Source organism: Corvus hawaiiensis, chromosome 1 (genome assembly GCF_020740725.1).
Source record: "Corvus hawaiiensis isolate bCorHaw1 chromosome 1, bCorHaw1.pri.cur, whole genome shotgun sequence".
Classification (NCBI taxonomy): domain Eukaryota; kingdom Metazoa; phylum Chordata; class Aves; order Passeriformes; family Corvidae; genus Corvus; species Corvus hawaiiensis.
Genome location: NC_063213.1, coordinates 71,104,276 through 71,119,928, shown reverse-complemented (window position 1 = coordinate 71,119,928; position 15,653 = coordinate 71,104,276). Strand labels below are relative to the sequence as shown.

The window sequence follows — 15,653 nt, the reverse complement described above, 5'->3', positions numbered from 1 at the left end:
TTCACCTCATTCACTGGTTCAGCATCACAAAACCAGCAATGAACTGGCAGTTTCTGGGCTATTGGCAGTACTTTTCAGCACAAGCACCTCATATCATGACCATAAAGTCATATTTCTCTTTGCTCTAGGTAACACTGATTTCACAATGGGTTCCATCAATGCAGCAAATGCAGAATTTTGTTTTGATGTATTCAAAGAGGTGAAATTTCACCGTCCCAACGACAACATCTTTTATTGCCCCCTGAGCATGATTGCAGCCTTGGCCATGGTCTATCTGGGAGCAAGAAATAACACTGAGTATCAGATGGAGAAGGTAAGCTACATGAAGGGGTACAAACTCTCTTTGATCCCATTCAAAGAGGCAGCAGATTATCCATTTATATCTCCCAAACCTGCCTAGAAAAAGAATGGCTTTCCAAACTGTGAGGTTTGGTTCTGGAGCTACTTTTCACTTACTGCATTTCCCCATGAAGGGCAAGAACAGCCTTTGGTTTTCATTAAGTTCTGGAGCTACTTTTCACTTACTGCATTTCCCCATGAAGGGCAAGAACAGCCTTTGGTTTTCATTAAGAAAGAGCAGTTTTGGAGAATGGTTAAGGCAGGTCTCTTGCTTCAGCTTATATTATCTCACAGACCTGATTCCTTCCAGGTGGAAAGGACAACCTGAAACATACGAAAGATGAAATGTTCAGAAAACAAGAGTCAGAGTTATAAATCCAATGCAGTAAGGCTGTAGCTGATTTATAGATCGAATGCCATTAACTGGTAAAGAAGGGATTTAAGCTGAAGATCACCGTCACAAATTTTCAGTGTGGCACCTGGTTTAAAGCTCACATGGAATTTCTCAGTTCATCCATGTGCTAATCAGACTTGATTAAACCTACAGTTTTAGCACAAACATCAGTGACTGTCAGTGGACTTCACATACCCAATTTCTACTTTCAATTGCAGGTTCTTCACTTTGACAAAATTGCAGGACTTGGAAGTATGCAGACCAAGGTACAGAAATCTAAGGTACATTGATTTCTCTTTCACATTTTTCCTGAGAATAGACCGTTTTAATTGTGCTTCTAGTAGGTTCAACACCTTCCCAAACCTTTGCTAATTCTCTTAAGAGATGTAAGTTAAAAAAAAGTACAACAAACTACCAAATCCCAAAGAAAAACAGCAACAAAACAAACGCCAAGCAAAAAACCAACAACAAAAACAAACAAACAAAAACCCCAAAACACCACCAGAAAAAGAAGGCTGCACATATTGTAAGTGACAGGATGCTTTAGGCACCAGGATGCACTTTTATGTAAATGAACTCCACACCTGCAGATGCTGGTGGGGTACTTGAAAGGGTCTCAGTACCTGAAGCCAGGGTACAGTAGGCAGACTTGCAGCTGAGACCCCAAAGTGGGACAGGAAGATGCTACAGTAGAAAAGAGCCCAGAATCCTCAAAGGATGGAAAGTAACCACACTCTTACAAAGCTACAGGGACTTTTCCAGACTCCAATTCCCACCTCTACCCCAAGAGAACCATGAGGGGTCCCAAGGTACTGGGATACCACCTGTATGCTTTTGCCCATCTGCTGCCTCTGTAAAGGTAACAAAAGCCCTGGAGCCTGGTCTGTCCCCATTCACTTGGGATCCAAAACACAAGGAGGGACTTAAAAAAAGATGAGACTTTTTTTTTTTGATAAAGGTAGTATCTAAAGCTAGAGCATTTAGGGGCTCATTAAGCATTTAGAAAGGAGCAGTTCAACACAATTATTCTCAAAAAATAAAGTCCCAGCTACTGTTTATCATTGTGCAATTTCCTTACATGCTTTTAGCCTGTGTCACCTGGAATACCGTTCTTGGGACTTGAGACAGGTGATTCATTTTTTCACTGTGTTTCAAGACACTTCCTGACTCCCTTGCCATCTAGCTCTCTTCTTCCATCTGCAGCTTCTGCAAAAAACTGTCATGGAAATGCAAGCAGCAGCTGGGAATTAGAGGCTGTGTATCTATGACAAGTCACCAGTTGCACTAATTAACACTTGCATTTTTCTTTTTTCCACCTCATTCCTGAACTACGTGATTTCAGATTCATCAGTGAAGTTTTTTGCTTGTTGCCACTAGAATGAGTGGCATCATAGCCTGTGAATGAATTCTACATCATTAGTTGCTTATGCTGAACATCCCTCCCACGGAACTCTCAGACTGTATTACATGTTCATTTGCAAATGTTTGAACACTGTGTGTTTTCCCATGTTATTTGTACCTGATTAAAAAATCCTCTTATAAAATAACCTAAGAGCTGTGCTTTTCTGTCTTCTTATCAACAACTCAGTGTGGCAAGTCTGTCAATATCCACCTACTGTTTAAAGAAATCCTCTCTGATATCACTGCACCCAAAGCCAATTATTCACTCCACATTGCCAACAGACTTTATGCTGAAAGGACGAGTCAAATCCTACCGGTAAGTGTTCTTTTGCTAAACCCTGTATAATTCTGTAATCCAGGAAGACTGGCCAGAGCAGGTGATCAGTTAATCCAATGGTCCCTACTGGTGTGGATTTGCATGGCTTTTGCCTTTGCCATGGCCCTGGCAACAGTCTAAATGGAAAGCAATTTGAGGCAAAAATATGGCCCTATTAAAAAATGAATGGAGTAATAAACAAAATTATTAGTAATGTAATTCAGCATTCCCCACTTGCTCCCCCAATGCATTTCATTTTAATTGGTTGCTTGATTTTTTTCCAGAAAATAATTTGACTTTGGCATTTTCTTTGCTTGAAAACTCACCTCAAAAACAAATTTTGAAAGTGTCAAAATCTTTCTTTCACATTTCCAAAACAAAAGATACAAATATTCTAATCGAAGGAACTTCTTACCTTTAAAAATAAGGAAAAATGCTTCAAAAAAAGGAAGTGGACTTAAAGATAATAAGACAGTCTGAAATGAACCTGAAAACAGTGGGTTTGGATTAGGCTTTCTTCCTGAAAATACTTAAACTTCTGTAATATATGCTCTTAGCTGGTCACATAGTAAAGATGTCAGGTCTGAAATTGTCATAAAACACAATAATTTTTCTGGCTCAGTTTTTGCAAATTCATTCAGGAAATAAGCAATGAGAACACCTTAACCATGACATCACTATAAAAATCCTATTAGCCATATTTTATTTCACTTTCATACTGTTTTTAAAAAATTACTAGTTTGGTGGCTACAATTGGTGTCTTTACAGATCTACTTAAAATGTGTGAAGAAACTGTACAAATCTGGTCTAGAAATGGTCAACTTCAAAACAGCATCTAATCAAGCCAGACAGCGCATTAATTCCTGGGTGAAAAATCAGACAAATGGTAAGTCAGACAAGATTATGAAATATACTTCCCTCTGACAACTGTATTTTAGCAATCTCTGAGAAGACTAAACATTAGTGGAGAAATTTCTTCCTCCTGTCCCCATTAGTGGATATTTTCTGTGGAAAGGTATAACTCTATTGCACCTGTGTGGCAGTGACAGAGTGCTTTAAATCCATCTGGCAAGGAAGGGCAGAGGTGCCACTATATGCACACATAATATGCACACTTTATATGCACAATTTTTTTGTCTGGAGAGCTTAACTCATGCAAGGTTAGTCCCAGCTTCTCTAGAATATTGGCATAATTTACAAGGATGTGCTGGAAGATAAGAAGTGGACTTCCAGGGGAGAAAGTAATGCACACTAAGCTGATGGTGAGAAATAAATGTTTCAGAATCTGGTGTGTATTTATTGTGTGTGTGTGTGGGGGGGGGGGGTTGGGGGGGGAAACGAGAGTGAACTGTGAGAAAGAAACACAGTGAGAAAGAGAAAATCTGTGTTGGTCCTTCCCTCTCCCTTTCCTTCTTATCTGTATAAATCTTTTTTTTTTTTTTTTCCAAGCATTGGTTAGAAATATTCCTAGGGATCTATAAAACTCTTGAACCTACCTGTCCTCTTGCAGAAATGTCTGGCCAGATGACAGTCTTTCCGTGTATTATTAAATCATCCTCATGAACCTTAATTCCATGTGCAGACTTCTGGAGAAGGAAAAACCAAGTGAAGGAGCAGTTTATTGATTGACTTCTAAAACACAAGACTACTGCTATGAAACTTACCACTCTGTGCCCTGCTTCTGTCTTACAGGACAGATCCAGGATTTCCTTGAACCAAGCTCTGTTAATCTCCACACTGCGCTGGTCCTTGTGAATGCCATTTACTTCAAAGGGATATGGAAAACTGCATTTAAGGAAGAAGACACTCAAGAAGTGCACTTCAATGTGACAGAGGTAGGAGGGCACAGACACACTTCTGGCCAGCTGTGTATTTGTGGTATTTACAATTCTGTTGTCATCGGCTGGGTGATTTACCTGGGTCCCTCGCTGTCAGATTTACAAAAGCTGTGTCTGACAGAGCACACCAGCAGATGAGACAAAAATGGAGTCACAGGTCTTCTCCAAAGGCAGCGTGATTGAAGATTGAGTCCTGTCCTTTCACAGGCCTTGTACATTTGTCTGACCAAAGGAAAGAATTGCTCCCACATCACATCATCTCACATTTCTGATTTTGCAGCAAGAGAGCAGACCCGTGCAAATGATGTGTCAGAACGGCACCTTCAAAGTGGCAAGAGTGGCTGAAGAGAAAATTAAGATCCTGGAGCTTCCATATGCCAGTGGAGAGCTGAGCCTGTTGGTGCTGCTGCCTGATGACATCTCTGGCCTGGAGCAGGTATGGCCCTGGCAGGGCAAGCAGAAGATTTATGACTTCAGTGGAGCTTGGCTGCTGTCAGACCTTTTGCTGACCGTTGACATCCCAGCTGCCCACACCATGGCTGTGCTGGGCAGGCAGGGGAGCACAAAATCTGCCCAGGTGCTTCCAGGTGCTCAGGCAGAGCCTCTTAGGAGAGTCCTAAACTGAGTTTTATAAGATGAAGGTAAAGCAGTGTAGGGCTGCTGCAGCCCTGCAGAAGAGGATGGGTGTACGGGCAGTGTTACAAAACTGTATATCCGTACTCAAGTAAGGGAAAAGTTAATGCAGTCTACAATATATGAACAATTACTCTTATTTCAGCAATATTTTAAAATTATAAAGTAGAGTTATTAAATATGTAGAAGAGTTTGCATTTGTTAGGTACTATAAACTGTAGGTAAATTTTCATGTCCTTTTTTTTGCAATCTCTTTCACAAGCTGACTAATTTACTAGGCTGTGAAACTGTTGGGTTGTACCTAATGAGACACAAGATTAGTTGGACAAAAGGGGATGTATCAAGTTGGTAAAGAACTGAATAAAAGGACAGTGACAGGCAGTACTAGAGAGGCAATTAATAAACTGCAAGAAGGATGTCAATAGGAAGCGCTTCAGGAACCATTCTGGTTGGGGTTTTACTTTTATCATAGCCTTGATAGAAATGAATGGTACGAAGAAGTTGGATTTGCATCCCAGGCATTTAATTCCCTGCCTCTCTTTGCAGCTTGAGAACAAAATCAGCTTTGAAAAACTTACAGAGTGGACCAGTTCCAAGGTGATGGAAAAGAAGAGAGTGAAAGTGTACCTCCCACGCATGAAGATTGGGGAAAAATATAACCTCACATCTGTCTTAACATCCTTGGGTATGACCGACCTGTTCAGCCCCTCGGCCAATCTCTCTGGCATCTCTTCAGCAGAGAGCCTGAGGATATCTGAGGCCATCCATGAAGCGTACATGGAAGTCACTGAAGAGGGCACTGAAGAGGGCACTGAGGAGGCTGGGTCAGCAGATGACACAGAAGACATCCAACACTCTTCTGAGTTTGAAGAGTTTAGGGCTGACCACCCATTCCTTTTCTTGATCAAACACAATCCGAGCAACATGATCCTCTTCTTCAGTAGATATTGTTCTCCGTAAAGAGAAAAGGGCTGGAAATAATGCTTGCCTACCCCCTTTAGTATTCTAGTATAATCTCATATCCTCACTATTTTCTCCAAGTGGAAATGCTACTCTAAGTCATGACCTTTCCTGAAGCTTCCATAGCAAAGACGCACCTGAAGGTGAGGAAATAGCAGTGTGTTTGATCCTTTCCCTTCTCAGACTGGTTTCAGTGTTGATTGAGCCCAGCAAAGACTGAGCCCACAGAGAATAGAGGCACTCACAAGCCAGGCAGGGGTCAAATGAATGGGTTTCACTTGAAGAACTAGTTGCAGACATGCCTCCAAGTCTTTGGTATTCCATTACATGGAAAGCCATGGGCTATGCTCAACCCACTCCTTGGTTCTATCCTGCTAGCAAACCCATGTTGCTCCTGAAACACCAGCTTTTAGATCCCCAATCTGGAGGAGATGCTTGTGGACAAGATTCTGCTATGCAGGGTATTATTTGGTGCCCACATAAATTTTTTTTTTACTTAACTGTTGGGAAATGGTGCACATATCCACCATCACCACAGCTGTCCTCTCACCTGAATACTGAATTTCTTTCAGTGGTTCTCCAAAGTCATGGAGAGTTTCCCTTCCACTGCGGAATGTGCAAGGACATCTAACTTTCTCTAGGTGCAGTTGTGCCTTGTCACAGAGTATAGATTCAAAACCTGAAACATGGATATCTGGGTGATCCAGATGATCAAGACTCAGAACTGCCAGGCAAAAGAGTTGTCTGAATTCTTGTTTAAAACACTGTAAGTCACTTCAAATTTGAGAGCATTTTGGTTTTTGTGAAAAATCCTGTAAGTGGTGTTAAAGAATCTGATCTCCACGTGAGTTTTGTGAAAAAACACAGCTTTTGAAATAATTTCTGTCTCTGTTGATCTTGCTTAGCAAGTAAATTTCAATTTGTTCCTGGAAAGCTCTCAGATGTTAAAAACTCAAATACATTATTATTCCATGAATGTAGCTGGGCTTCTCTATTCCCATGATAGTCAAGAATACATCTCCTGTTTTCAAGAAATACATGAGAATTCTAATATTCTCTTTTTTTCCTCTGTGTCCACTAGCATCTCCAAATATGGATCTTTGGCACAATATTACGACCTGTTTTCATTCTAATCACATATTACTTATTTTGATGCATATAATTGATTTTTTTCTTAAAATAATAAAAGAAAGTTACAAATGCTTGTCATGAAATTATGTGAATTTTCCTAATTTTCTGGATGACAAACCCTTAAAAATATTGTTACATTGGTAACTGTTGTGAGCAAAAAGGGATTTAGTACCAAATCCTCCTGTTTTTAGAATGAATAAAGTATGTAGATATGAAGTTTCCTACACATTTATGAAAAAATGAATGCACATATCTAGAGTTTGATTCCTTTCTGTAGTACAGATTACCAAGAAATAGCCCAATGGAATATTAACTTGTTCTTATTTTTTTTTCAATACAGTTCCAGTGGGCATTAAAGATGAACTGATGATTAGTCAGATAAATATTTCAAGCAAAAATTATTCCAGCAACTCTGCCATTTAAGATGATGAAATCATCTGAAAAATCATATGGCTCCAAGGGCTTAAGAAAGAATAAGTAGATGGACAACTCTTAGGCCAAGCATTTCCCCACTGAGAGTTTTGAGAGTTCTGTTGTTAATATCAGCTATTCCAATTATAAGGGACAGGGAAACCCTGGATATATGTATAAACTGGGGAACAAGACACTACAGAGAAGCCCCACAGGAAGGGACCTGGATGTCCTGGTTGATGGCAAGCTGAACATGGGTCAGCAGTGCCCTGGCAGCCAGGAGGGGCAGCCGTGTCCTGGGGGTGCATCAGGCACAGCATCGCCAGCTGGGCAAGGCAGGGGATTGTCCTGCTCTGCTCTGCGGCCTCACCTCGAGTGCTGGGGGCAGTTTTGGGTGCCACAATATAAAAAAGACAATAGGCTATTGGGGAACATCCAAAGAGGGGCTGTGAGGATGCTAAAGGGCCTTGAGGGGAAGAAATACAAGGAGCAGCTGAGATCTTGGTTTGTTCAGCCTGGAGAAGAAGAGATTGAGGGGAGATCTCATTGCAGTCTACAGCTTCCTCACATGGGGAAGCAAAGGACCAGGAACTCATCTCCTCTCTGGTGGCTAGTAACAGGACCTGAGGGAATATCAGGAATTTGTATCAGGGTAGGCTTAGGCTAGATGCTAGGCAAAGGTTCTTCACACAGAGCATGTTTGGGCACTGGAACAGGCTTCCCAGGGAAGTGGTCATAGCACCACCCTGACAGAGTTCAAGAAGTGTTTGGACAATGATTTCGGGTACATGGTGTGATTCTTGGGGCTGTCGTGTGCAGGACCAGAAGATGAACTCCAATGATCCTGTTGGATCCCTTCCAACTCAGGACATTCCATGATTCTATGATTCTATTTCCATATTAATATATATAGTGTGGCATGATAAAAGCAGATCTGTAGAGGAAAGAGGCTGGTGTTACCTGTCTGACATCCACATTATTTGAATATCATCAGGGTGTTTGTGATACAGACGCAGTTGTTTTTCAGTGGTAAAGACAGCTATTTCACCAAGTACTCTCTAATTCTTTTTCTTTAGGAATTAAAGCAGTGGTCTAAACTGTTCCAAGAGATGCAAAATTTCAACATCTCAAGGCTTGCCATAAGCAGTTTAATCACTTTCTGCATCTCTTGTAGCCAGAAGCAGTTGATCCATTCTGTTAAATTTAAAAGCCTGTACACTTCAACAGTAAGAAGACTTCAAAATGGTTATATTTGCAAACTTTCCTTTCTATAATTATTAAACTGGATAGTGCTTAAAGTACAAAGATATGCCTCGGTGACCAGTGTCGTTTCCTGAACAACAGCAATGGTCAAAATGAAGGAATGGGAAAAAAGCAAAGGGGCCATGGCACTCAGAGGCAAGTACAAAGCTTCCCCTTTCCCAAAAGAAAAGACAGGAGGCAGGAAAAAATGCAAATTCAGAAATACTGTACGAAACCTGTAACTTGCTTTAATACTTGCTTTTAATAATATTGAAATGCTCCACATTTTTTGCATGAAAAAAGGAAAAAATAAATATGCCTTGAAAACCTCCTTGTTGCTACTGGCATTTTTGTCACAGTCTTCCAGTGGGTTTTCTGAAGAACTGAGACCCTTTTTCTCTTACAGACTGCTGAGCAGTACCAGAAATAAGGCTTAGCAGGTAACAAGACAAAATCTGAAATCTTCTGCATCTGGTGGTACAAATTGCGCCCCTCCAGAAAGCACAAAGAGATAATCCAAGGGTCTGCCACTGTGCGGCAACGTTTCTCTTCATGCAGCATGGAAACAGTAGCCGCCTGTGAAATGTGCCATACACTCCCATCCCAAGTGCCTCATCCACACCACAGTACTTTCTTTGCACATTAATGTGCAATAACCCTGCTCTCTCCATCTCCCTTGAGACCTTCCTCTGAATATAACATACAAGCACAGAACAGCTGAGATTGGAAGCGACCTCTGCTGATTTTCTATTCCAAGCTACCCCTTCCAATCAATGCACAGCAGCTACAGAAGATTGCTTGGGACCATATCCTTCTGTGTTTTGAATATTTTCAAGGATGGAAACTCCACAGCCTTTTTGGGCAACCTGGATTTACCTCCCTATCCATAAGAAAATGTATTTTCTTATGTTTAAATGTAATTTCTTCTATTTCAGGTTGTGTCCCTTCCTTCTTGCCTGTTCTCAGGAGAAAGTCTAGCTCCATCTTCTTTTTACCCTCCCATCCAGAAGGTTATGCATGTGGATAAGATCCCCCTGCACTTTCTCCTCTCCGCGGTAACAAGTGCCATGTCTCTGAGCTTCTCCTCTCATGACAGATACCTCAATCCCTTTATTATCTTTGTGGTTCTTCTCTGGCCCTGCTCCAGTACATCCGCATCTCTTTAGTACTGGAAAGCCCAGAGCTAGACAGAGCATTCCACCTGCGGTCCTACCAGTGTTCAGCAGACAGGCAGGAAAACCTCCCTTTACTGGCTGGCAATGTTTTTCTGTGGCATCCCCTTGTGCTCTTGACTTTCTTTGCTACAAGGACACATTGCTGACTCACGGTCAACTTGGTGTCTGCCAGGACTCCCAGTTCTTTTTTGCAAAGCCAACATGATGGCATGGACCCTTGTGCAGTGACATTTCTCCTTTTCTGCAGCAGTCTTTCCCTGCAGGAATAATGTCAAGAATCTCAGTAAGCTACTATTCAGAGGAGAGGAAGGCTTTGTGGAAGGATGTCTGTGTTGAAACAAACCAAGAGATTTATCCTATTTATCCTATTCTGTGCAAAAGAAAAATGCTATTTTTCCCAGGATCATGTGCTGAGATAAAGGACATGCTGGGCAGACTTCCAGTGAGTGATGGGAGGTAAAATAACTGGGCAATGTTAGTCACAGGCTGCCACAAGCAGGCTTCTCTGTGGGGAGGGATGCTGGTAACCAAGCTCCCACGCAGCACAGCCAGTTAACTGTTGCGCCAGTGCCAGTGGCCACCCGTCGTGCCCTATGTGTATGCTGGGTGGAAGGACCCAGTTACCCTGCTGCCCCCTTAGGAGCCAGTGAGTAAGGCCATCCACAGCCTCACCCTGGCTGCTGGCTGATTCCATGGACTTGAGGGATGAATAAGGGACTTCACATGAGCTGTGGTGACTGATAAAGGGACAGCTGTGTGTGCTGGTCCAGAACCTGTATAGCTGCAGACCCTGGTTGTTCTGTGCACTGCTAAGCAGATGCAGTAAGGGTGATCCACTTGCAATCAAATCCCTCACAGGATCCTTCTGAAGTTGCCTTCACTGGAGAAATTTACTCTGCCAACACTGAGGTATGCACAGCCCTGTCACAGCCTGTGAGTGACCAAGGCAAGCAAAGATGCCCAACACTTCAGGATGGCATGGGGCTGCCAATGAAAGACATCAGGTGGGCTAAGAGCTCCGGTCTGAAGGAGCTTGCACAAGACCACTAAATTTTCTTCAGACTGAGGGAAGAACACAGTCCTACAGGACAGCTGAGAGAGGAACCATCATTGATAGCTGCAGCACCAAGGTCTGCAATGGCAGCTAACTGAACAATCACTGGCACTCACTCTGAGCAAGACAAACATGAAACAATCAACATGCTCCTTCCCACTCACAAAAGAACAGCAGCATGGATGCGAACGAAATCTTGAGCTCTGCATGGGATGTTGTGATTGGATGAGAAGCTTTGGTCTGTGAGCTGACCTGGACTTCGTATCCTTTTGTAAAGGTTCAAGTGTCCAAGAGTCTGTTGGTTTAGGGACAGCACCACAATGAAATGCCTGGCAGAGGAAAGGGCAGCAGAGCCTTAGCTGACCTCTTTCTTGGGACAAGCATTGTCAAACAAGGGTATGTGGATAAACACATCATTTTGTGTTTGTGCTGCATTTCACAGCTGTGCTGGACAGGGCATTCCATTATCTTTTATCCAAGGAAGCGTTTCAACTGCAGGAAGGTTTGCTTAACCTCACTAGACTCCATGACAGTTCCACAGTGACCCAGTTGTCTAGGCACCACCTCTTATATTCTTACAATTCTGTGCTGATAGCTGATCATAATCAAGATTTTTACTTGTGAAATGATTTAGTTGCTTCTGCAACTTGCTTTACATTAATCATATATTTGACCAATAAATAATAAAAATGCTAACAAAACCGGTAACCTGGGTTGTGCATTGACATGCTTCTTGAGCAGTGGACTGCCTCTCCTCTCCTGTAGAACCAAAACATTTCTTTTGTTAATGAATATATTCAACTCAGAAATATTTTACTAACAACATTAATGCTGTGAGTTGGCTGTGACAAAACAACTGTACCAACTCATGGGACATCTTTGTAGCTACCAATTTACAGGCTGTCTATGATGATAGAAATGTGATTCAGGTAGATGGTGCACAAGTGCTAAGGTGGCTCACATATGGTGAGTTGAAGCACACCACCAGACAGTTTGGTTGTCAAGGGAAAAGATTCAAGGCATATTTGAATGTTACAAGTGGCAGGGTAAAACATACTGGCTTCTCCTTTGCCTTCTGAGCTGTCAAGTATACTGCAATGGACCATGGCCATGAGTGTAGAAGCCTGTTTCAACAGAAACAAGGCAGTCTTCAGATGGAAAGGCAGAAGGAGCAGCAGCTGCAGGAACAGATTGCAGTCTAGGGAGCACTCCAGCTGGGTGGTTAAAGGTTCACCATACACCGGCACATGCACCCATTTGACCTGTTGTCCTCCAGCAAGGTGGGACCTTTTTCAGCTAAATGGGATTCACAACAGTGGTGACCAGTTTACACACTGCTCCTGTGAGAGAATAGCTCATTCTCTTTGCAGTGATTCTCTCTGCAGTGATGAGCCACCCAAGCAGGTCAAAGTCTAAAGATCTTTCCTCAAAAGCACTGTTCCAGCCTAATAAAAGTTGTGTCAGACTGGCCTGGACCACACACTGTGCTGTGTGAAGTACCAGTGTGATTTAAGTGCACCAGTCCAGACCAAGCTCTTCACAGTTCCTATTGCATGAGCAACTTCAGCTGAATGGGACTGTGAAGGACTGTATTAGGGAGAAAAGTAGGGACGATTCAGAGGCTTTCCTCTTGCACAGACAACTAAAAGGGTTAAAAAGTCCAACCCTACTCTCCTGAGGCATAATTTGTTCTAGACAATTTCAGAGCCATTTTGTGTATTGACTTTGGATTTCTGTTTTTAAATTACATGGCATTTAAGAGGTCAAAGCAGTTTCTTTTATTGTCTGTCCATTCTTTTATTTCAAATGAATTATGCAACTGGTTTCTGCTTGCTATTGTGTATTATGACTGTCTTGCAGACCATGAATGTTTCTTCAGCTGGTTTGTTCAGCTGATGTGCCATGAAGTTGCCTGTGGAAGAATGTAAGAATAGTAAGAATGGTCTTGTAAGAATGGTCTCTGTATGTACAAAAGGCACATTTTGAACTTAGCATGTGGTGCTGTGACCTGTGGAAAAGAACAGCACACCTTAAACTACCCTTCAAAATTAAAGTGGCGACTTCAAATCCTTTCCTGGTAGCATCTGTCTTGGATCTAAATATCCTGATGCCTGAATTAAAAATTGTCTTTTTATTTTCTCAACCTCTCTTCCCCCAACACATTTTTATTTAGCTCTGTAATTCTTCTCTATATAGATGCTCTGAAATAGCTTTTGAAATTAATTTGTATTCCCAAAATATGCTCACTGAGGGTTTTGTTCCACTGATGTGCTGCACAGACTGTGACTATGTCTGAAAGACACAGATTGCTCTGTAGATTACTCTGGAATGAAAAACTGCTTTGTGAAACACCGTGTCTGAGGTCTCTTACAAAACAGCAAAGGATACCAGGCAAATACATATAATTTCTTGCAGAAAAATTGACTTCGATTTTATTAAATTTGCCAACAAAGATTGAAAGGATATGCTTTTTCATACGTTCCTTGGTAGCAAATTTTCTCCATTTCTTAGGAAGAGCTAGGGATTCTGGTGGGAAGAAAGACAATGGGACTACTGGTAGTCCAGCCAACAATGGGAGAAAAGTTGCAATAAATACAGTCCAGCATATGCTGATTTTACCAAAATTTGCGAGTTCACAGAATGATGGCTCTGAGATGGACCTGGCCTGTCACTACTCAAGACAGAAGAGCATTAAGGAAAATAGCACAAAATTCCTTACAGATATTCTGCAATACTGAATTCCTCACCATTTTTTAAAATTTCGTTTTCACAAGTTATGTTACAATATTTGCTGCCATAACCAAATGGTACTTACTATTCAAGTTCCAATGAATAGATTTTATCATTATTTTTTCTTCAGTCATTTCAATGTGCTCTTGTCTTTTCTGCAAGGTGTCATGTGCTGTGATGAATAAATCTTCCTTGTAGGAAACTTTAGGCTAAAAACCTTTCATTCAGGCTTTTTTTTTTTTGTTTCAAAGAATGGACTCTTTCCAAGTAAAAGTGCATGTCTGACATTGGGCTCCATCCATCACTTTATTGGATTAACACAGAACAAGCAGCACGGGGCGTGTCACAAAATAACACAAGATATATTTCAAGGGGTTGGTCAAGTCTGCCCCAAGTACAGCTGAGAAGCTGTGCTATACCTTCCTAGGTGAATCTGATAAGGTAAGAATTTATTTCAATTATGATTTAAGTTCTAATCTGCAAGGTAAAAAACAATTATCTTTTACGTTACTTGAAATTGTATTGATGTAACCTCATGTTTATGGCCTTCAATATCAGTTGAAGAAACCAATTAACAAAGGAATCCTTCTGCAGAAACCTTACCTCGACAAGGTAGAGGCCTTGTCAAGTCTCTAAGGGGGGGAATGATGCCTTAGGTTTTAACCTTTTATATTTTTCAAATCCTGTACTGCCTAGTGTGTAACTCTGAAGTTTCTTGTGGCCTGTTAGCTGCTGTTCTCTCATGCTAGTTAGACGTAACAAGCCACTCTAGGTTTGCTCTCCCAGGACACCCAGATTGTCCTAGGCCCAAAATGTGTAAGAGGAGGGCAAACTTTAGGTAGCTACATCATTAACTGAAGTTTTAATTGGAGAATTAACCCTGATATGCAAATGAACCAAACTTATAAAAGTGTGAAGAACTCGTGACTCCGGGTCCATCTTGGCAGTAGCCTCTGGACTCTCCAGGGTGTATGTTTGAAGGCCCTTCAAAGAAATACCTACCTTTATTCCCTTATTCTTGTCTAGTCTCTGTTTTTAGGTGGCCACTTCAGGCATCATACCTTTGCATGTGTCTTCTGTATTATTTTACTATTTCACAGTCTGCCATGCATAAAGTCAAAGTATTTGTCTTTATGAACTATAGTTTTGTTTACTAACTCTTCCACACTGAACAGCTGGTGATAAGTTACAACAGACTTTCTTCCTTCTTCCTCTATCGCTTTAATTTTTCATTTAGTATTAAAAGACAAAATTGAATTTGTTTAAATTCCAGGGGTTATGTAAGATATTCTCTGAATGAAATCAAGGAGTGCAGAATGTTCAAATGACCTCATCATTCTACAGCTCTGTGTTATCGTTAATAGTTACGTCTTCAAAAATAAACAACAACAACAAAACTCCCAAGCATTTGCTTCATGAATCTGTTTCTTCACCAAGAACATAAATGGAGCTTAAAGCCTAAAGTATAGTAGTAAGCAGAATAGGCTAATAATAAAAAATCTACCTCATATTACCTATATAAGCAGTTCAATTTAGAGAGAGAATGAGCATCCATTCTATCAGGGGAACAGTTAGATGCATTGTTGTTCAAATTATCCCACATTAAGAGATGATTGTCACATTAATATGTCAATTCCATAGGTACTATGATACATATGACAGAGTACCCTGGATTTTGTTCCCTAACAGCTACAGAGGGAAACAAATTGCTTGAAGATCTGCAAGATCTTAAGTTATAAGTGGTATAAACACTATACTGTTTCATTAGACTTTGAAGTACTGTATTTTATAGCATGTGTTTTCTTTCACCAGCCTAAGCACAAATGGCAGATGTCCAGCACTTTGATTGCTCATGAATCCAAAAGCATGTCCGTCTTTTAAATCCACACCACTGGATTCTGTTTGCTGAAAATACCCTGTGCACTAAGTTTAGGGTCCATGTGCACTGACTTTTTTGCATTACAATTGACCTATTTCAGCACAGTAAGTCAGACTCTTTCTTTTTCCTTCAGACACCAGGGATTTCATG

General features: G+C 41.2%; 1 protein-coding gene across 1 annotated transcript; it reads left to right on the top strand.

Moving 5' to 3' along the window:
* LOC125329148 (ovalbumin-related protein X-like) lies at positions 1 to 7,104 on the top strand. Its single transcript, XM_048310624.1, has 7 exons — positions 1 to 313; positions 952 to 1,014; positions 2,322 to 2,450; positions 3,219 to 3,336; positions 4,143 to 4,285; positions 4,569 to 4,724; positions 5,468 to 7,104. Exons 1-7 carry the CDS (start codon positions 146 to 148, stop codon positions 5,879 to 5,881), a joined length of 1,191 nt encoding a protein of 396 aa, XP_048166581.1. The 5' UTR covers positions 1 to 145; the 3' UTR covers positions 5,882 to 7,104.
* Positions 7,105 to 15,653: the final 8,549 nt, after the last annotated feature.